This window comes from Sinocyclocheilus anshuiensis, unplaced genomic scaffold, assembly GCF_001515605.1.
Source record: "Sinocyclocheilus anshuiensis isolate Anshui unplaced genomic scaffold, SAMN03320099.WGS_v1.1 scaffold506, whole genome shotgun sequence".
NCBI lineage: Eukaryota > Metazoa > Chordata > Actinopteri > Cypriniformes > Cyprinidae > Sinocyclocheilus > Sinocyclocheilus anshuiensis.
The window spans coordinates 150627-173493 of NW_015544144.1; the positions used below are offsets into that span (position 1 = coordinate 150627).

The 22867-nt window shown below is 34.7% G+C and overlaps 3 protein-coding genes across 3 annotated transcripts in view; 1 reads left to right on the forward strand and 2 right to left on the reverse strand.

Annotated features, from left to right (window-relative positions):
* Positions 1-2951, reverse strand: part of LOC107695101 (transmembrane protein 164-like) — a 27660-nt gene extending 24709 nt beyond the window's left edge. Inside the window, exon 1 of the mRNA XM_016494908.1 lies at positions 1918-2951. Coding sequence (XP_016350394.1) covers positions 1918-2355 — 438 coding nt within the window. The 5' untranslated portion in view covers positions 2356-2951. The remainder of the gene's footprint in view (positions 1-1917) is intronic.
* Positions 2952-14938: 11987 nt separating this feature from the next.
* LOC107695103 (FUN14 domain-containing protein 1-like) lies at positions 14939-19391 on the forward strand. The gene is made up of 5 exons (XM_016494911.1): positions 14939-15013; positions 16369-16516; positions 16600-16675; positions 16785-16913; positions 18300-19391. Exons 1-5 carry the CDS (start codon positions 15001-15003, stop codon positions 18375-18377), a joined length of 444 nt encoding a protein of 147 aa, XP_016350397.1. The 5' UTR covers positions 14939-15000; the 3' UTR covers positions 18378-19391.
* A 37-nt stretch (positions 19392-19428) lies between these two features.
* cmc4 (C-x(9)-C motif containing 4 homolog (S. cerevisiae)) lies at positions 19429-21624 on the reverse strand. Its single transcript, XM_016494912.1, has 3 exons — positions 21280-21624; positions 21112-21195; positions 19429-21005 (listed from the first exon to the last, which is right to left on the reverse strand). Exons 2-3 carry the CDS (start codon positions 21167-21169, stop codon positions 20863-20865), a joined length of 201 nt encoding a protein of 66 aa, XP_016350398.1. The 5' UTR covers positions 21170-21195; positions 21280-21624; the 3' UTR covers positions 19429-20862.
* Between the last annotated feature and the right edge of the window lie 1243 nt (positions 21625-22867).

The window sequence follows — 22867 nt, forward strand, 5'->3', positions numbered from 1 at the left end:
TGCTGATTCACCGAGACCGCTGCGGCTCAGCAAAGAGACATGCGTGTGTGTGTGTGTGTGTGTGTGTGTGTGTGTGTTTTCCTTTGAAAAATTTTCCCCAGAAATACTTTGCTATTTAATGCATTTTTCCTTACAAATTGTATTATCAGCATAACAATTCGAGTAAATGTGTAAAAGGTATGGCATGAATTCGCCATCCTTCTAGAACAATGTGCATTTATGATAAAATTATAACAAATTATCAAGTTTAGTTATTTTTATTTCTTTATTGCAAAATGCTAAAACTGGCACCGTTTTGGAGAGAAATGGGCTCTCATTTTAACCCATATCATGGTGTGTGATGCTGAACTATGAGTTTCTAATGGTGTTTGTATTTGCACTGTTCTAAACATTCATATTTTATGTGCAACAACAGCATATGCTGTCTCAGTGGCCTTACACATGATTTTAAATCTATTTTTTCAAACTTTATGATTTAAATGGGGATGATTGTACTGAGAATAACTTTCATCTTTTCTTCAACTGAATACTGTTTCCGTGCTGTTTTGATGTATTTTAAAGAGTTGGCAGTCAAAATTAAAACTGCTGGATGATAGATATTCTTCATTCTTTATGACAAACAAGAAAATGTGAATTACAGAATGTACGTTTTTAAAATGTATAAATTGCGGTGTACAGTGTTTATTATGAGGGGGTAGAATCCACAGCTCAGTACTCACTACTCAATACTCAAGAGTACTTTTAAATAGGCTACTCTTTTACTCTTACTCAAACAGTTTTTTGGACAAGTACTTTTACTCTACTCACACTACATTTTTTGGAAGGTAATGGTACTTTTACTTGAGTATATTTTTTCAGTACTATTTCCACCACTGGTTAATTATATTATGTTTGACTGTATGAATGCTTCTATCGACTCTTTTTGTAACTTTTTCCCCCCTTCTCTATCTATATTTGTCAATTGCCAATATTGCAACTGATCTATCATTGATTTATTGATTAATTGAATACACGTGTTGACTTGAGGAATTTGATATTAAGTCTTGAATTTTTCTACGAGATTCATACTTCCCATGTCATATTTTATCCACAAAGTAAAAAAAATAAATGTTTTGTACAGTATTTTTTTTTTTAAATCATTAAGATTAATGATTAAAAACACCCCCATTAGAGTATAGTATGTTAATACACTATCATGTAAATCAGCATAAATTAAATTCAGTACAACAAATGATACTACCATGTGTAAACAATTTTAAATATTATACATTAAAATATTAAATACATATTCACATTACAGACTAAGAATGAACAGAGTTAATAGTTTTGGGATGTAATATGACCCAGACATGTTTTTGACATGCTTTGTGAGATTCTTGAATTAGCATTCCATTTCGTTTTCATGTATATATATATATATATATATATATAAAAAGATGTACATCAGTTTAAACAGCTGCAAAAAAAAGAGGCACAAAAAAATGACAACACTTCCTCCTTTTTAGAACTTATCTCTCTTTTAAACTCTAATTTCCTTCCTATGTTTTGCGAGCCAGATAACCGTAAGAGGAACTGCAAATGAGAACAAGTTCAGGATTGCACCTATATGTGTTACGCCATGGAAGAACATATTTCTTAAATGAGTGGTGCAAGCAATGCCATTCAAAGCTTGGAAACGAAACAAAATGCATTGCCTCCAAAACTGTCACTACTACTAATTTCTAATTTACTAGTTTACCCAAAGCAACTTCTACTACTCACAGGTGCAGCACACTTAAGCAATCTGAAATTGAATGTTGTGTTCATGGGATTTTGAAACTACAGCCTTTCAGTCATCATCAGCCCATATCGTCTGCAACAAAAGCAGAACCACACCCAATAGGCTACTTTTCATGATTTTATCATAAACATACTTACTTGCACCATTGTGACCACATGACATGGATTGAGGAGGTAGATCACAGTCTTTGTGGCAAACTTAAACCCAACCTCAACTCCAAAAGTCATGCACAGAGCCACAAGCAACAGGTTCTTGCCCCAGGTGTCTTCCTTGCTCCTCCTGCCATCTTTCCGCACATCTCTGACCTCTTTAGGGACATTGATCTTTTTGATAGCCACCACCACTTCCAGGATAGAAAAGAACACAATGATCAGAGTCTCAAATATTCTCTGTCGGGGAGAGAGGAAGGCTGCACACTCAGGGCCTCCATTGCCCTCAAACATGGGGTCCACCCCTCCATACATCCAGTCCAGCAGACTGTAGATATTATACCGAGACATGTTCCTCTGTTCGTATTGGAAAAGGTACGAACAAGTCGGAATAAAAGACAGGACGCCAACCTCCTGGCGAAACATTAACGTCAAATCTGTATTCGGTGAACGAATGATGAAATGATCGAGGAGGTGGGCAGCCTCTGCTGTTTAATCAGATCCCCGTCCTTTATGTGAAAGACCCCTGTGGAATAGATCTACAGACAATAGGATGCGATGTAGGCTATTATTCATAAATGATCGTCAGGGCAAGTTGTATCCAACGGAGGAAGACGCATTTCCAAAGGTGACGCCTTGATTGGAAACTGATTCTCAGCTAAGACAAGAGTCCAGAATATTCCTTGCCAGAGCGGATCATTACATAAAAGCTTCAAAGAGACCCTTGATCAGCGCCGAGGGGCCTTAAATACATAAACACAACTGCAAAACGCGACTACGACCGATTTGGGAGAGATGTAGCTGGCTGTTACAACGTATCATCCGAAAAAATGCGATAACAGCAAACGCAGAAGGTGCGATGTGTCCTGGTCCATGTGGCGTATCAAAGACCTCCTCACCATAGAAACGCCGCCCTGTTCACGCGGGGCCCCAAAATCCACCCACACCGCAACACGCCTGCGCGTCCACATCCTCCCGAAAACCATCAGCTGCATATTGATATGTCCGTTCGTTTCCAGGAAAAGCACTAGTCGCGCTCGGGGGCCCCGCCTGCTTTTCACAAGTATGTACTAGTTAACTCCCTCACTGCCGGTTTAGCTGTTTTCGTAAATGATAGGCCTACGACACAAATACTAAATATCTTCTACCAGGGAGTCCTGGCTAAAATGGCAGCACAGAAAGTTTCACACAAACAGATTACACAAACACATAAAACCAAAAATATAAGAAAGAATAAAATCTAACCCAGCATCATATGAAAAAAAAAACATAAAACATTCACACGTTTCCTTCAGTAGGACTCCCATCTTTAAATATTTAAAGATGGTTGTGATTTAACACATTGCATCATGCTATCATTTAAAACACACAGCACACATTTAGTTCTTTAAGTAGCCTAGTTGCATAAACGCCGACTTTTATTAGAGAAGACTTTACTTTGTTAAATGTATAAGGAACGGAGCAATTACGCCATTTCTTTTAGGTTAGACGTGTTTGGGGCGTTTTGCAAAGAAGAACCCTAATTAAGTCATGATACATTGATTCAAAAGCGACCTCTCGTGGTAACTGTAGTAACTACACTTCAGTCAAATATTTAGTCTTTTTTGTTTTTCTTTATTTAGTAATTTTATTAACTAAATAAACCTATTAATCCAAATTAATGATACATACAGGTACATGTTGTCTTCAGAACTATTCAGTATATTTATTCGACCCCTTTCAATCTGGCTTCCGTCCACTCCACAGTACTGAAACTGCCCTTGTAAAGGTAGTCAGTGACCTGCTCTCTGGTGATTCTGGCTCTCTCTTTTCTCATATTTCTAGACCTCATTTCACTTTTGAAAGCTATTCTCATTATGTAGGTGTCACAGGCGTTGCTCCCTCTTGGTTTCCCACATATCTCTCTGAAAGACAGTTCTATATCTCAGTGCATACTTTTCAGTTGCCTATACTGTCTCTTTGAAGCAAGGTGTTCCTCAAGGATCTGTTCTCAGGCCGTTACTATTCTTATCTATATACTACTGGTTTCAGCTACCACTGTTATGCAATAGAGCCAACGTTGCAGAACACACCAAAAAAAAACTAAAGCAATGCTCTTTTCATGGGTCTACCTGCTAATTCCATTGCAAGCTACAATATATTCAAATATTCTGCAGCCAGAATACTCACCCACACCATTCTGATTGCTATTTGTGCATCTGTTACATTAATAAAATCATGTGCAGTCCACCCTGATGATAATAATAATTTCTGTTCACAAAAATGTCTGCTGTTTTATTTTATTGTCAAAGATAGAATTTTTTTATTCATTAAAGGGGTCATGAAATGGAGAATCAAAATCCATCCATTCATTTTCCAAACTTCGCTGTCCCACGAGTAGGACAGAGAGGGAGGTTGTGACCAGAGATGGTCTTATTACTGGGAGATACGAGGTTCTACCATTGGAGAAAGTGTAATTGTCAGCTTGAATCATGTGTGCCTTGATAACCTACCACATTACAGCCTTGACGTCATTGATTTCCGACGCCATTGAGTTGAGCCAGTCAATCCCTGTTTGAAGATGCCACAGAAATCATTGAGAAGTACCGTAAACCGAATACTACCTGTTGCAAAATTGTCAGCGACTTCTCTTATAAAACAGTATTTTTTCCAGTGTAAACTCTAAAAATAGATCAATCCAAAAAGTTTCATGGCAAACATGTTGAAGATTAGCGATAGGTGGTTGAGTCATAAAAGCTTGTATAGGCTTGCCTCCAAGTGGCTTTGGTTGTGGCATTGAAGAGCCACACGTTGTTGTCTAATGTGATAAACCATGGTTGCATCCAAAATCGCAAATGCTGAAGTGCATAACCAGTTCTAGATAACCAGTTGACAGTCGTATTTAATCTTTTCTAGACAAACCATGGCTGTGTCCGAAAGCTGAAAAATGCTGCCTTTGGAGAATGCAATCCAAGCAAGGCACGTCCGAATCCAATGTCAGCTTCACTTCCTGTCTCCTGAGATGCCTTCATCTGATCGATTTTTGAAGGCAGCGCAGATGTATATGCCCATGACATCCCGCAATCCTGTGCATTCCCACAATTTTATGACAGTTGAGCTAACAAATAAAAATGGTGTTGCGATTGGTGGTCAGTGTGTAAATGGTTTTTCACCATATTTTTCCACTGTAAGAAGTAATTTCCAACAAGTTAGTATTGAAGTTATTAAATATCCACTTAGTTATCACCAAAGCTCTCTCTATTTTGTTGTAGATCTTGAGTGTGTTTGTAATAAATGTCAAACTAGCATTTAACGCTATTACAGTTTTTATTTATTTACATTTTCAAAACTCTTTGCAACAAAAATCTCAAACTGATCACACTTGTAACACTGCTATTCAATCTTTCAAAACCTGATCTTATGCTTTCATTCAAGTTATGCGTATTTCAATCCACATAATCTTTAGATTACTTTCAAAACAAAAACTCTTTGTAATATGTAATGAGAACAGTTTAGTACTTAAAAAAAAAAACAGTTAATTCAACAGCAAACTAGCAGGCGAGTACATTGTAAACTGTGGGAGGTCAGTTACTTCAACAGTAAATATGACCGGCATTGAGTTTACTGGCATTGGGTGGGGAGAATACTGTGTTATTGTTTTTTCTTTCTTTCTTCTTGTAGATTCATTGAAACCACAAATCTGCCCCTGAGCTGGGAAAGTCTGGGGGGAGAGAGTTGCCCACCGCACCGCTGAAGATTCTTGATTTTGTTGGTTTTAGCCTATACTGTCAATGACTACCACTGATGCATATACGCTAAAGAAAAGACAATCTAAGAAGTCTGTCAAGAGTCTTGATTTACAAAATTTCAAAATTAAATTTGATTCTGACTCACAGAATGCCTTTCAGTTCTACAACAGTCTTTTCTGATCCCATAAAAATCACCGCACCGCTGAAGATTCTTGATTTTGCTGGTTTTAGCCTATACTGTCAATGACTACCACTGATGCATATACGCTAAAGAAAAGACAATCTAAGAAGTCTGTCAAGAGTCTTGATTTTCAAAATTTCAAAATTAAATTTGATTCTGACTCACAGAATGCCTTTCAGTTCTACAACAGTCTTTTCTGATCCCATAAAAATACAATTTAAATTCAAATAACATTTTCTGTGATTTCTCTTATGACACTGTATATTTTTGTATACATTGTGATATCCACATAGTGTTTAAACACACTGGAAATTAATAGACAGGTTGTCAGTTTATGGTGATGAGCTGTTTACTCACAAACGTCAGCGTACTGAACTCAGCGTACTGTAGTCTTTTTTCTTGGCCACACCAGAAATCACGTACTTTCCTACTGAATAGTGGGTGAAAAACAGTATGTGAGAAAAGCAGTATGTCAGAATTCATATAGTATTCATCAAACAGTAGGCGAAATATACCCGGATGACTCACTAATAACTACTTTTTAGATTGCGAAGTGCACATCTGATGGACTTTATTATCGCATGAGGCCACAGGATAATGGATAATGACAACATGATGAATGTAGTCTGTCTGGACTATATTACATACATTTTATACTATATAGAACATACTTTTTAACAGTTGTGATGTAATTTCTTATTTAAAAAGAAGTTCCCACTCAGAGAGTTTGCAATTTGGCGCATGTATAAATGGAGATGCACCATTTATCTAGTTTTTATTTATTTATTTGGTTCCTTGCCATGATTGCCTCTGGTTCACTATAGGGGACTAATGGACTAAAGAATTATGGAATAACGTTCTGACAGAAAGCTGGTCAATATGACCAAAATCTGTGATGACGAGATGATGCATACAGTCTTACAAAGTAGTAATCCAATCTGTAAATCTGCTTTGAAAGTATGTGCATTGTGAAATGCGTTACCAAAATAAACCTGACTTGAAGCCTGTCCAGGCAACATCAAAGACAACACGCAAATAAACAAAAAAGGCCCCGCCTGCAAGTTAGGATGACGGGTGGTGTACGATTTCCTGTACGCATACTCACAAACTGTGCTTTGACTTCCTGTATGCCACACTCCTTCTTAGATGGCAAGGAACTTTATGATTCACCAAAATGTTTATGCAAATTGAAGCCTTTTCGGGGACAGTTAAGGTTAGACTTTTTTAGCAGAATGATGGCATCAGTGCAGAACCCACAGAAGGTCAAATAAGTACAGAATGATGAGATACAGAATGATGTAATGGTCTCACACAAGACATATACATTTGGCACTAGATCTAATTGTTTCCCATGCTTTCCTTTACCTTCAGTATGAGACAGCATCGAAAGTGCTTTTCATCGTCAAACTCACTAGATTAAAAAATTGACTTTAACTTAAGTATGGGTTCTATCTCTGTTCTGTTATCTCAATTATCAGTTACAAGAAAATAAAAATAAGGCAAGAAAAAATGAGTTTGAAAATTAAATATTAATCAATTTTATACCAACATTTTTGTGATTTAAAAAAAAAATTGTTTTTGTACATTTTAATTTTTATTTATTTAATGTGATACAATTCTTGTCTTCTTTCGATGAAATTATCATGTGAAAATAGTTTATTGTATTTAAAAAGACAATGTCTTTTATTTCAGTTCGTTTGTTTATTCACAGTTTTTTTGTACGTACTTTTTTTATTTAGTATGATACAATTCTTGTCTTCTTTCAATAAAACTATCATGTGAAAATAGTTTATTGTATTTAAAAAGAGAATGTCTTTAATTTCAATTAGTTTGGTTATTCAGAATTATTTTTGTACATAATTTTTTTATTTAATATGCTACAATTTTTGTTTTCTTTTGATAAAATTATCATAGAAAAATAGTTCATTGTGTTTAAAAAGAGAATGTCTTTTATTTCAGTTAGATTGTTTATTCACAGTTTTTTTGTACATCATTTTTTTATTTAATATGATACAATTCTTGTCTTCTTTTGATCAAATTATCACATAAAAATAGTTTATTGTATTTAAAAAGAGAATGTCTTTCATTTCAGTTAGTTTGTTTATTCATACTTTTTTTTGTACATTTATTTTTTTATTTAATATGATACAATTCTTGTCTTCTTTCGATAAAACTATCATATGAAAATAGTTTATTGTATTCAAAAAGAGAATGTCTTTCTTTTCAATTGGCTTGTTTATTCATAATTCTTTTTGTAAATGTATTTTGTATTTATTTAATGTGATACAATTCTTGCCTTCGTTTGATAAAATTATCATATGAAAATATCAATCCTTTGTTTAGTCTGTTTATTCATCCAAATAAATCAATAATCACTCAACAAACTCCAGATGTAATAAAGTGGAACAAAATGAGGTGGCATTATTTTCATTATAGCAACATTTGAATAACTCCTGCAAGAGGACCAAAGCATGGACCCAGGTCCATTCATCTTTAGAAGTTTGCAAGAGTCCCTGTCCAAGGTATTGCATGTGAGCAGAGATGCTTATTTAAAATGTTGAGATCAAAAGGGACTGTCCCTTGTAAGGTGACTAACACACACACAATTCCCAGCCAGGTGAAGGGAGAGGCCCAGGGGAAATTTATACAGGGCAGATAAACTCTGGCCACCCGCGCATAAGACGAACAGACAAGCACAATGCTCTGCCATGTGCAGACACAACACTCTGTCAAGCTCTTCTGCAACCAAGGAAGTCGCTTTTTCCGTATTCTCAGAATTCAATGTAGACTACAGCAGGAGGAAGGATGTGGAGCAATAGACAGTTTGCGTGAGACGTCAAGTGAGGAGTTCAGTGGAAATCGGTATGGTTGCACAAAAGGTAGGGTTCTGAGCCAACGAATGTCTTTGTTAGAGCATCCAGGAGCTCAGAGATGTGCAGCGCTGCAGGAACAAGACGTCGCAACCCTGGATGGCACACTGAGATGAAGTAAGTCATTTCTAGATGCACTTAAAAGGCCTATCCTGCACAGAATTACTAACTAAATCAAATTTAACATTCAAATTTAGGAGCTAGTCATCAAATTGTTGTTTTTGTGCATTTTAGAACTCTATTGTTTCTAGCAATTCTAACTTCCTACACTTTCAAAAAAACATGAGTTTTATTTTATTGAAAATCTACACAGACAGATTAACTTCCTACACAACCATATCTGAAACGATAAAAGAGTCTGTCATGTAATCATCATAAGCATTGTTTCCTCTGCGTAAACTCTCCATGTCACAAATATTGTGACAGACCCGTGAAGAATAGGCTACATTTTTCTGTTCAGTTTGTATCAAGTAAGCATGGATGCTTTTGGGAAATAACCTAATATGCATGCATAATAAGGACATGGTATTCCCCCTAACAGACAACATCAGTTTCACTTTTTCGGAACAGCTCTGTCAAAAAGAAAGAAAGAAAGAAAAACCCAGAGAACAGCCACAGAAGAATATGTGAGATTTCTATAGCTGTCAAGGTGCACTTATTATTAGCGGGCCTGTTAATTATTTAAAACGACACTCATTGCATGATTATAGGATGTTTTGTGGACTACACTGCTACTATTATGTTTTTTGTATCTTGTGGAGAAATGAATATGTGCTGGATATGATCAAAGATTGCACTGATGTCATTTGCTTACTCAGTACTCAGTGTAGAGTCTGTCTTATATCAAAATGCAGCTACATCTGATTACTGGGTCAGTTAAGATTTCACACGCTTCAATCAAAAGTTCTTCAAGGAAGCTAGAAATTATATTTTGAATCTATGAATTTCTATTTCTTTCTTTTTCTTTTTTTTTTACGTGTTTCATAAGCACTGGAAGATGACTGGGGTTACCAGGACTGCTTTTTGTAAAATGATTATGCTTTATAATCCACGATGTAGTACACAGTTCATGTAACAAAATAAAATGTTGCCAAACACGAGTCTTTTGTCAAAGTGTTGATTCTAAATATCACAAATGTTCAAGGAACCCTGTTCATGGTTTTAGAAGTATTTCTTATTTCTCTTTTGAAAGCTCCATTTAATAACACATTTTCAGTCTCTGAAAGAAAAAAGTAAACAAATTAAATCAAACATGCAAATGAAGAAATTATTCAATTGAGAATACATGACAATTGTTCTAGACTGTTTTGTTAAAGTAATAGTTGAGATACAAGCCTGTTCAAAAATTCAAAAATAAATCATATCAATAACAGCAAGTGTTTCCTCCGCTCATTGGGCGACTGATGTTGAAGCATCTCTGGAAACTGAAAAACTGATCATAAAGGTGTCCACATCAAATTAAATTGACAAAAATTATGATATACATAGAAAGCATATTAAATGTAAGTAACGTGTCTACTTTAATGTTTCAAGTAACTTTTCATGTCAAAATATGGTTGAAATAGCTAATGTTCAATCATCATTCAGTGTGACAGATATATCTGTGCAAAAATGAAATAACATACAAAATTTGATTGTATTTTGAATTATTAAAAATCTTCTTGCTGACAAATGGGTAAAACCTGGTGGTTTAGTGGCAAAGATTGGATAAAATTATTATTTCAGGGGCTGCTCTGTGATCCTCAAATAAAGTCTATTAATGTCTTCAAAATATGCCTGACAAGATTTTTTTGGTTTATGAACTATTGTTACGATGAATGTTATTTTAGTGGGTGTCTTCTGTAAATCATAGTAAAAATGTATGATATGTTTTTGCACAGGAGAAATAAAATTAAACAGGTCACATTTTAATTTATGGGGGGAAAATTTAAAGCTGTATTGAACTTTTTTTGCTTTGATGCTTGAAACCCCCCTTTTGTCTTTGATCCATAAACAGCTGATTAAATGTTTGAACCCAAACAATATGCTTACATTATTACAGACATGGTGAATGTACATCCTGTAAACCAGTCGTATCATGATGTAAAATTAGGGAAATTGTGGACATGAATGTAGAACAGGGAATCCCCACAAACCCCAACAGAATCATAGTAGAACTGCAAGGGGTTTCTGAGATTGTGACAAATATGTCAATTAAAAAAATTAATTAAAAAAAATATAAATAACGTGTACAATCAAAACAAAATATAACACTTTACTCTTAAATATTATATTAAATGCAAAGCTATTACATATACTTTTTATATTCAGTAGGGTGAATTCAGGTAAAGTGGGCCGTTTAAACTTGATTGTGCTGTGCTCAATGAGTTTACACTTTCAGAGCATAACGATGTTATTTAATTAAAGGGACACTATTTCTTTAGATGGTAAAATTATTTTGACTGAAGCAATATGACCCTGGTGATTACACCTCAAAGAAGGACTCCCTCATCATGAAAGGTAATAAGCCCTTTGATGTTCATATTTTCATTTCTGGATTATAAGGTTGCTCACTAAATGTAAACCAATATTGCTGTGAGGTAAAGTGGGTCAGCTTGAACCTTCACTAATTCTAATCATATTCATTAAATAAACTGACATTCAGTCATCTTTAAATTGGCTTGAAAAAGCCAACTTACTGATCTACTATACCATTTAGACTGTATCTCCTCCTACTAGAGCTTTGAAGCTACAACCACCAATCTCGGCCCAGACCTTCAGACTATTCTGAAGTTAGTTATTATATCTTTTATAACTGATCCGGCTTACGATTTTCGAAAACCTGAATATCAAAACCACCCAAAATCCCATAGACTTTAATTGAGGGGGTGAAACCTTTTATACAAGGAGACTTGTGATGTTTTTAGCTGTCTATTGCTATAGCAAAGCTTAACAACTCTCTACTGAAAAAAAAAACAACTAGAACCAGCCTAAGCTGGTGGGATGCTTTGGCTGGTCTCCCAGGCTGGTTTTAAAGTGGTTTTAGCTGGTCAGGCTGGTCTTACCTGGTCAAGTTGGGAGACATGCTAAAAGACCAACCATTAAACCAGCTAAGACTAGATAACTAGCCAAGGCTGGTTTTAGCTGTCTTTTAGCTTTTTTTCTGATTCAGCTAGATTTAGCTGGTTTTAACTGGATTTTTAGCTGCCTTTTTGCTAAATCAACTGGGTTTAACTGTTTTTAACTGGTTTTTAGCTGGCTTTTTGCTAAATGAGCTGGTTTTAAGCTGTTTCCCCCCTAAATCAGCTGGTTTTACTTGGTGTTAGCTGTTTTTTTTTTTGTTGCTGGATTTGTCCCCCTTCATGTTAGCAATATGTTAATCATGTTAACATGATAGCTACATGCTAATCATGCTAGAAACATGCTAACAAAATGCTAGTAATTTGGTAGTCATGCTAGAAACATGCTAGCAATATGCTACCAATTTGCTAATCATGCTAGCAATATGCTAGTAATATGCTAGAAACATGTTAGCAACATGCTTGCAACATGCTTGTAACATGATAACCATGCTAGAAACATGCTAGCAACTTGGTAACCATGTTAGCAACATGCTAGTAACATGTTAATCATGCTAGAAACACGATAGCAATATGCTACCAATTTGCTAATCATACTAGCAACATGCTTGCAACTTGCTAATCATGCTAGAAACATGCTAGCAACTTGGTAACCATGTTAACAGCATGTTAATCATGTTAACAACATACTAGTAACATGCTAATCATGTCAAAAACAGCTTAACAACATGCTAATAATGCTAACGACATGCTAGCAACATGATAAACATGCTAGCAACATGTTAACATGGTAATCATGCTAGAAACATACTATCAACATGCTAACAACATGTTAATCATGCTGTCAACATGTTAATGATGTTAAAATGCTAACAACATCTTAATCATGCTAACAAGGTAAATCATGTTAACAATGTGCTATATCATGCTAACAACATGATATCTACATCTATCTAATCTATCTATCTAAACTTCAAGCTATTACAACTGCTTCAAACTTTCACAAAAGGCTTTTTCAAGCCAACTTCAAAGTTCATTTGCAAACTTTACTCGTCTAGTTTTATAATTGACATGTATAACTGGCTTTTTACAAATCAGAAATGAGTGTGCAATCAGGAATATCAGATACGGAGGAAAAGAAAAAGAAAGCAGAAAGGAAGGCAAGGCATGAAGTTGAATCTGGAGTGAGAAATAGATGACAGCAGCTAAATATAGATGCAGAGTATAAAGCTTTAAAATATGGTCACAATTAAAGCTCATTTAAAGTGTTTAGACAAAAACAGAAAAAAGGGATTTACAATATTACTAGTTTTAAAATATTATTAAATGTTCCTCTTATTCCTCTTTTTTTCAGGGTTTTTTTGTTAGCCTATTTGCTGTTGCATGTGTTATAGTCACATTTTTCATGTGTTGTATAGTTAATTTTCATCAATATGTTAGAGTTCATCAAATTTAATGTCAATGCAGTTGTCATTAAATCAGTTGTTTTGAATTTTACTCAGAGCCAAGGCTATATGTTTTTGAGTTTGTTAAATTTAATTTTGGGTTTGTTTAATAGTATATATTTATATATATATATATATATAAATTACAAGTTTAACCAAAAATGGCTCACTTTACCTAAATTCACCTCGCCCTATTGATTTAGTTTATGGATGTACTTATCATTGTCATAGTCACCTGGCTATGTAAATTAGTAAATTAATAATAATAATAATAATAATAATAAAATTGTGCCCCTATGAGAAAGTTTTGTTTGGCAGATATAATAAAGTTAAGTTCAACTTATTACATCAAATCAGTTTGACCAAAACCAACTAAATTGTGTTTACACAACTAAGCAGATTTATTTTGAATGAACTAAATTAAATTGTCTGTTAAAACCGTTCTTCAATTAAATTAAGTAAGGGTAATTAATTACTTTTGTCTGTATTGTAACACTGCTAGTCACTCTTTCAGAACCTTATCTCATTCGTTCATTACAGTTATATATAAATATTTAGTCTACATAATTGTTTCAAAGCACAATGATCTTTGTAATGAGAACATTTGGTTAATTCATCAAAACACAACAGTATATTCTTTCAGTTTAATACTTTTAGCAATCGGTTAATTCAACGATGGATGCATGTTTCAAATCAGCCATGTTGCAAACAATTCAACAGGATCTATATAGAAATCTATAGATTTACCAAATAATTCACTGATTAAACATTAAAATCATTTAGATTAAATCATAGACAAACATAATAAATTGAATGAGAAGAGAGGCAAATGATTAAGTGAAATAATAACTTTCAGAGTTTCAAGACAGTCAAATATTATTTGTGGATACCATAGAAATGAATGAAGTAGTACCCTAAACGGAATATTATCTGTTGCAAAAAAATATATTTCACTCCAAAATAATTTTTGTATTTTTTATTTTTATTGAATCACTCATATTCAACATTTTACAGTAGCCAGGGGGTGGAGACAACAACAACAACAATAATAATAATAATAATAATAATAAAATCAAATAAAACATGGAAATGTTTACATAAATTAATACACTTAACAGCTTTCTTGTTTATCAGATTATTTTAGGTAGCCTATTGCTGAACTTCTGATTTCAAAATGATAAATAATGGGTTATAATTGCCGTACTTGCATTTATGTATAGAAAACTTGTCATTAAAAGTAACAAATTAATCAAACAATATTCCTTATGCAAAGACATGTCATAAGTGAATAAAACAAATACAATATTTTCAAAACAAAGTTGAAAGCTGGGCATGATCTCTAACAAACGAGCTGACCAAAAACTGGTTAAATAAGGACAACTCCAAAACAAATGAAAAAAAAAACGTTTCTGTAGACCTCAAAATGTAAGTATATCAATATCACAATTAAATCTGTTTACAAGGACATATTACAGGGTGATATTTATAAATGAGTTTGAAATACATTTATTTTACTTTATTTGTGATTAAATATTTATAAGGTTACTTCCGAATGTTTCGCAATATCAAATCATCCACACAGCCCAAAATAAACATTTAATGGCGCAGCAGACTGATCGGTGTAAGATGTTGAAGTACCGCGAGAGCAGACGCACCTTATGCTTTCGAATCGCTCTCGCGGTATTTGATGTCAAACGCCGATCGGTCTAAGCCACGCCCGCTGTAAAGGTCACATGACACAGATGATGCGCACGAAAATTATCGTCCGGATAGAAAACACGCAGGAAAATGTCTGAGAAGGGTAAGCACCATGCTTTTCTTGTTTTCTATCACTTAATACACATTTAAATAAGGCTGCACATGACCCAGTTTTCTGTTTGACGTTATAATAAACCTACTCGTCGCGAAAGGACCTTCAGAGATGCTGAATTAGGATTACACACATGTAAACACACGTCCTTCAGTGTGCAGTAGTTTACATTAAAATGCGTCCTATTTAAACCACGTGTATAAACGACGAAGAGAGATGATATAACATTTAAAACGTTGTAACACGTTTATTCACACACTAGCAAAGCACAGAAAGTCACATGCAAAACCAGTTCATGTTTGTGGCATGAGTCATATTTAGCCACACACCCCTCGTCCTTAATATGTGATTATATAAGAGAAGCCTTGGATGTGACTACTAAAACAGCAAATGTTATTTCCTCCTAAAAGCCTGTTGGAATTATCCTGTCAAGGACAGAGAAACATTCGCTTGACGCCCAAATAGATCAGTATACAAACACAATCTACAGAACCATTGCTGAAGATCCAACACTAAGAAGAAGAGACCGGGCTTTGTATTATTAGCAGGATACAGACACAGTGTGAGTGTCATACTCGTGACATGTTAAACTCATGTCTCTTTACTTCAGATGTGTCTGAAAGCCATACTGTGGTCAGTCTGTTGGCTGCAGTAGTGTGCTATTTCTGTGTCTGGCTTATGTCTGGAATGCTGCAAGGTTACATCATTAGCCAGGGTTGTCACGTAAAGATGCTGACTGCTCTCAGTGATCGCTCTCTCGGGGAGCTCCTGTATCCACAGTCCATGATCACACCTGGATGGAGATCAGTAGCATTGCATTTAATCTGCTTGTTTTTCTTACTGCGTTTCTCCTTGACCTTGTGTTGTATCAGCCAGTGTTTCTACCCCCAACAGTAAAGTAGAACTTTAATGTTAAAGTAGACTTATTTAAACTTGCTTCTATGCCTTCAGGTACGACACAACATAACAGAAACAATGACATACATGCAATGCCTTGAATAGGTTTTTAATTTCTGTTTTAAAATGAATTGTGATATTTTTATTGGGGCATAGAGTAAAAAAAAAAGAGAATTATAAAATAAAATATTATTTTTTATAAATAATATCTATAGAATAGTTGTGCTCAAAATCAAAGAAAGGCAAGAAAAAAATTCTTTATTGTGGACAATCTTATATACAGTATTATTGACCTGTATGACAAATGATGTATCGCTTTTGATAAATAATTACTTGCTAAACAGTTGTCACTCTTTTGTAGTATGAAAAAGCCTTATCTGGAATATTGAAACTTTTGTAAGATTAATTCAAACACGTTAAATAAAATGAATATTACTGTGTTCTGACAGACAGCGAAACCTTTGATGTGATGGAACTGGCAGAGCATGTCAAGAAACAAAGGTGGTGGAACAAAATGTTTGGCAAAAATAACTCTGGACCAGCTGCTGAGAAGTACTCCGTTGCAACACAGTTGGCCATTGGAGGAGTGAGCGGCTGGTTAGTCGTTATGTGTAACATTGATGCGGATCAAAACACTGAGTAGAGTGTAACCAAACAGCTGACTCTTGTGTTTCTGTTAGGTGTGCAGGGTACTTGTTCCAGAAAGTTGGGAAGCTTGCAGCATCAGCTGTAGGTGGAGGCTTCTTTTTGCTCCAGGTAAATTCTAAAACCTGTAAAAACCAAGTGCTTATCATAATTGTTACGTTGAGAGCGTATATTATTTATGATTGTTTAAAGATATAAGCAGTCTCCGATGCACTTTCAGATTGCTCATCACACAGGCTACATTACAGTAGACTGGAAAAGAGTTGAGCAAGACGTGAACAAGGCTAAGAAGCAACTGAAGCTGAATTCAGACAAGCCTTCTAAAGAAGTGAGAACAAAATTTAATGAGGTAAGAAAAACGTATAATTTGTATATGGGACAAAGACGTTAAGATGTCCGCATCAAAAGAATTTTGCAAAAATGCTAAAAAATGCTGGGTTAAAAAGGGACAAACCCGGCTATTAGGATGTTTTGACCCAGCGGTTGGGTTGTTTTGAAAACAAAACAACCCAATAGCTGGGTCAAAACAACCCAACCGCTGGGTTTGTCCCTTTTTAACCCAGCGCTGGGTTATAGCATTTTTTAGAGTGTAGGTAAAGTGTCTACTTTTAAGGTTTCAAATAAGTTTTTGGAGGATAAAATGTCAAAATTTGGTTGAAATAATATTACATTGTCATTCAGTGTAACACAATATTTATGTAAAAATTCAACAACATGGTTATTCTGACGTGTACATATTAAAATATATAAAAGTTGAAATAATGTTACATTGCCATTCAGTGTAACACAATATTTATGTTAAAAATTCAAACAACAGCTTATTCTGACGTGTACATATTAAAATATATAAAAGAATAAGGGAGCGTATTACATTTGATGTGTTTTAAATGAGTAAAAAATTCTTACTGAAAAATGGGCAAAACCTAGGATAGTGGCAAATTTTAAAAATGTCAAATTACAACTAGTATTTGGGGCGAAAGTAACTAGTCTTTTAATATGTCATAAATAGATTTTTGTTGTAAATATGCCTGACAAGATTGTTACACTGAATGACATTTAATGGGTCTCTTCTGTAAATCAGGGAAAAATGTATGATATTTATTTTTTGCTCAGAAAAACAAAAACAAAATTGCAATTAAAAGTAAAACTTAAAAAAAAACTTGGGGAAAAACAACAACAATTTAAAGCAGTATTACACTTATTGTTTTTATGCTTAAACCCTTTTTCGTCTTTGACCCATATGCATTTATGTAATTGTAATACTCTGTTTCCTCGTGTGCTCAAAACACACACTCATTGTATCTCAGATAGGGTATATCACACTTATGGCATATCATGGCCAGTAGATAGTTATCATACATCATACTGTTGCTTATTTATAGTATTGAGAAAAAAAAAAAGCAACCGAATGGAGAATATAGTATGTGCAATGTGCATTCCTCGACTGCCAGTCACACTCTCAACTTGCAACACACACACACACACACAAACACACACACACATCAGAGAGAAGTGAGGCTGATGAGAGGTAACTTTTCTTTTCTGTCCTGTTTAAGTTCACCAAATTAAAATTTTGGGGCAAAGTGAAAGCTTGCGTTTCCTGTCTCCTGGATTCTCATGTGTATGAATGGAAATCACTGGAATGAAAAGTGTGCTGTTGCCTATTGTCATTGATTTTAAACAGAGGCCGTGCCGTTGTGTTGAATTCATTTAAATGTTCTCTCTCTCCACGCAGGTGCAAGTATTTGTCAAGAAAAACATTGTTCTCACAGGAGGCTTTGCTGGTGGATTTCTGCTTGGTCTAGCTTCATAGGATCTCTCATTGTAACGTCTTATACTCCGAGGATGTCATCAAACATCAGATTACAGCTTTTGTGTGATATTGCAGCTTGTATTTAACTCAGCACTCCTTTTTTTTAGATCAAGATTTGATTCTTAGGATGTGTTCATATAGATAGAAAACATATATCGATGCTAGAATGTATGGTTTCAGTTTTTGGATTGTTTTTAGTTTGTACTTGAACATTTTGCTATATTATTTTGGCACAAACTATTTTTGACACAAGACTTAAAAAGTGAGCTTATTTAAACATGTAAATAGTTGAAACATTTGAAATTGGCCCTTTAAAAACCCATATCTGACCTTGTAAGTTGTATGTCATGCTGACTAAGCTAAGTGCATTTAAAACTCGATGCTCAAAGCTATTTCTGTAATAAATCTGGACATTACTTCAAAGACCAAGGGGTCAATAAAAGTTATCCGATAATGACAGAAATGTTCAAAGTAAATAGACAATCCGGTTTTAAACAATTCTGGTTTGCCTTTTTGTCTCATCTTTGTTTTGATTGTTGTATTGATATTTATACAATACATCTAATCCATTTCCCTAAATTGCAGCTAATGCTCAGCACATCATGATAGAATATTCCAGTTTCTTTTCTCATTTTGTAATCTGCGTTTCATAAGGCTGTCCCTACAAGGCCTTTGTGTTTTGAACATACAAAAAAAGCAGGTCACTATGATGGACACTAGATGTTGAATGCATAATATTCTCACTATAAACTGTTGAATAAATAGTGACAGCTTGATTTAATGAAAGTTACAAGAGACGATGAATATGTATTCCACATGTCCTTGAAAGTCTCTGATCTCTTGCAGTGCATACTGTATAGCTTTCTATTAAAGGGTTGTCTTTGTGTCTGTAGATTTGTGTTCCTTGGTAAATCCAGAGCAGCAGACAGAGTTTTCTCCAGCGTGGACTTCACAACACTTCCTCATGGCTTGAATCACATCCTCACAAAGACTTTCGATGTATTTGTTGGCTGTATGCTTAAACCCTTTTTCGTCTTTGACCCATATGCATTTATGTAATTGTAATACTCTGTTTCCTCGTGTGCTCAAAACACACACTCATTGTATCTCAGATAGGGTATATCACACTTATGGCATATCATGGCCAGTAGATAGTTATCATACTGTGTACATTTGCTTATTTATAGTATTGAGAAAAAAAAAAAGCAACCGAATGGAGAATATAGTATGTGCATCTTTTTCTCCTCGACTGCCAGTCACACTCTCAACTTGCAACACACACACACACACACAAACACACACACACATCAGAGAGAAGTGAGGCTGATGAGAGGTAACTTTTCTTTTCTGTCCTGTTTAAGTTCACCAAATTAAAATTTTGGGGCAAAGTGAAAGCTTGCGTTTCCTGTCTCCTGGATTCTCATGTGTATGAATGGAAATCACTGGAATGAAAAGTGTGCTGTTGCCTATTGTCATTGATTTTAAACAGAGGCCGTGCCGTTGTGTTGAATTCATTTAAATGTTCTCTCTCTCCACGCAGGTGCAAGTATTTGTCAAGAAAAACATTGTTCTCACAGGAGGCTTTGCTGGTGGATTTCTGCTTGGTCTAGCTTCATAGGATCTCTCATTGTAACGTCTTATACTCCGAGGATGTCATCAAACATCAGATTACAGCTTTTGTGTGATATTGCAGCTTGTATTTAACTCAGCACTCCTTTTTTTTAGATCAAGATTTGATTCTTAGGATGTGTTCATATAGATAGAAAACATATATCGATGCTAGAATGTATGGTTTCAGTTTTTGGATTGTTTTTAGTTTGTACTTGAACATTTTGCTATATTATTTTGGCACAAACTATTTTTGACACAAGACTTAAAAAGTGAGCTTATTTAAACATGTAAATAGTTGAAACATTTGAAATTGGCCCTTTAAAAACCCATATCTGACCTTGTAAGTTGTATGTCATGCTGACTAAGCTAAGTGCATTTAAAACTCGATGCTCAAAGCTATTTCTGTAATAAATCTGGACATTACTTCAAAGACCAAGGGGTCAATAAAAGTTATCCGATAATGACAGAAATGTTCAAAGTAAATAGACAATCCGGTTTTAAACAATTCTGGTTTGCCTTTTTGTCTCATCTTTGTTTTGATTGTTGTATTGATATTTATACAATACATCTAATCCATTTCCCTAAATTGCAGCTAATGCTCAGCACATCATGATAGAATATTCCAGTTTCTTTTCTCATTTTGTAATCTGCGTTTCATAAGGCTGTCCCTACAAGGCCTTTGTGTTTTGAACATACAAAAAAAGCAGGTCACTATGATGGACACTAGATGTTGAATGCATAATATTCTCACTATAAACTGTTGAATAAATAGTGACAGCTTGATTTAATGAAAGTTACAAGAGACGATGAATATGTATTCCACATGTCCTTGAAAGTCTCTGATCTCTTGCAGTGCATACTGTATAGCTTTCTATTAAAGGGTTGTCTTTGTGTCTGTAGATTTGTGTTCCTTGGTAAATCCAGAGCAGCAGACAGAGTTTTCTCCAGCGTGGACTTCACAACACTTCCTCATGGCTTGAATCACATCCTCACAAAGACTTTCGATGTATTTGTTGGCTGTTAAAAAATACAAAAGTCATTAAACGGTTAAACTGCTTCAAATAAACAGCCTGCAATCTTAACGGAAAGCAAGGTTAGCCTAACATTGAGACCATTAAGCTACCTTGTAAACATTTCTGTATGGCACAAGCCTGTTTTTGACAAGGATCTTTCCGTGGCATCTTATTTTAAGATTCGTACGCCCAAACTGCAGTTTGGAGGAATAATTCCAGTGAAATCTTGTCACTTTTTGTAAACACAGGAACAGCGACGTCACCGGCGTCTCAGTCACAGACTGCAACTCTAAACTTCTTCCGGTTAGAAAACGCCCCATCTTTTAATCTTCAACTCATGCTTGCAATTAAACAATCGTTTTAGTTCTGCAGTGATCTGTTTTTTAGACTTGACAGCGAACAAAATTCTGTTTTACAAGAGAAGCCACGGACCGTTTTGGATTCAGCAGGGAGACCATTTCCGGTCACGTGATGTCAAGTCGTGGTCTCGATTTATGTTGAGGGAACGACACAGTCATTTTTTGTGGCTTTTTAAGCTTGTGTGCTTTATTATCAGCGAATGCTACATATGAATATTGAACATACAACTGCAGCACGTTTCACATTCAGTACAATAGCGGTTCAGTGTCGCCTTATAGTGTTAGAGATGCGCTACTGCATCATGAACTAATGCATAGAATGTAAAATGAACATAAATGTTATCGGTCATACTAATAATCAGGGTTGGGGGTAATATATTACAAGTAACGCGAGTTACGTAATCAGATTACTTTTTCCCAAGTAAATAGTAAAGTAACGCATTACTTTTTAATTTACAAGAGAATATCTGAGTTACTTTTTCAAATAAGTAACGCGTTACTTGTTTTTTTCCAATTTGTAATGCATTACTTTTAAAAGTAACTTTCCCCAACACTGTTAATAATAAACTGTAAGCATACACAAATAAAGGGGAAAATACAAAAAGTAAGTAAATTAGGGAATACATGTAGCCTATACCGGATGACAGTGAAAAAAAAAACTTCAGAATATGCCTACACAAGATTCAGGATGAGTTTTATACATTTTTAGGAACTGGTTTGTTGCATACATTACGTGTATCATTTTAAAGTATTTCACTAACTGCATTTGTTATTATAAATCATTTTACATTTTATGATATAATTAATTATTAGTTGTTTTTATCAACCCACAAACCCACAGCAGTTCTTACATTAAGCCCAGTTTGGGAAACCTTGGTGTAATGTAATGCTGCTCAATGCAATTTGTGATGTTGATATAAAAAACTGGAATATTATTTTCTTTCTCTTTGCTTTTTATATCGAAATGGCATGTTTAATGGTAAGTTTAAAATAAGTTACATAAAAAGTCATCTAAAAAGTAGTCTGATTCCATTAGCCTACCTAAAATGAGTTACCATTAGATTACTAACTACAGTTTTCATCACGTAATCTGTATAACGGACTACAGTTTGTATGTAAGTAATCTACCCAGCTCTGTATTGTAAAAAGTGCTATGCAAATAAAGCTGACTTGATTTTCTTAATATGTCAGAATGGAATTTTAAATATTAATAAATTAATTATCTGAAAGACCTATCTGTAATTGCATTTGAATGGCAGATTATTGTGATATTTTACAAGTAGATCAAGAATTGCATTTTTTTTTTACCAGTCTAAAATTTTATTTTGATATCAAGAATTTGATTTATGTGAGTGATGATGTCATTTTTGATATCAAGAATTTGTGTTTTTATTGCTGAAAATTCCAGCAATTAAGAATTACCAGTAAAGATTCCATTCCTGACATCAAGACTGATCATTTTAACTGGACAAGTCGGCTTTCCACACACACACACACACACACACAC

Bases quoted from the DNA above. Each gene is read 5' to 3' on its own strand.
- LOC107695103 (XM_016494911.1), top strand. The intron at 16,517-16,599 runs GTTAGTCGTTAT...TGTTTCTGTTAG, and splicing joins ATTGGAGGAGTGAGCGGCTG to GTGTGCAGGGTACTTGTTCC. The intron at 16,676-16,784 runs GTAAATTCTAAA...ATGCACTTTCAG, and splicing joins GAGGCTTCTTTTTGCTCCAG to ATTGCTCATCACACAGGCTA.
- cmc4 (XM_016494912.1), bottom strand. From the start codon at position 21,169: ATGCCACGGAAAGATCCTTGTCAAAAACAGGCTTGTGCCATACAGAAA. The intron at 21,006-21,111 runs GTAGCTTAATGG...ATTTTTTAACAG, and splicing joins CATACAGAAATGTTTACAAG to CCAACAAATACATCGAAAGT.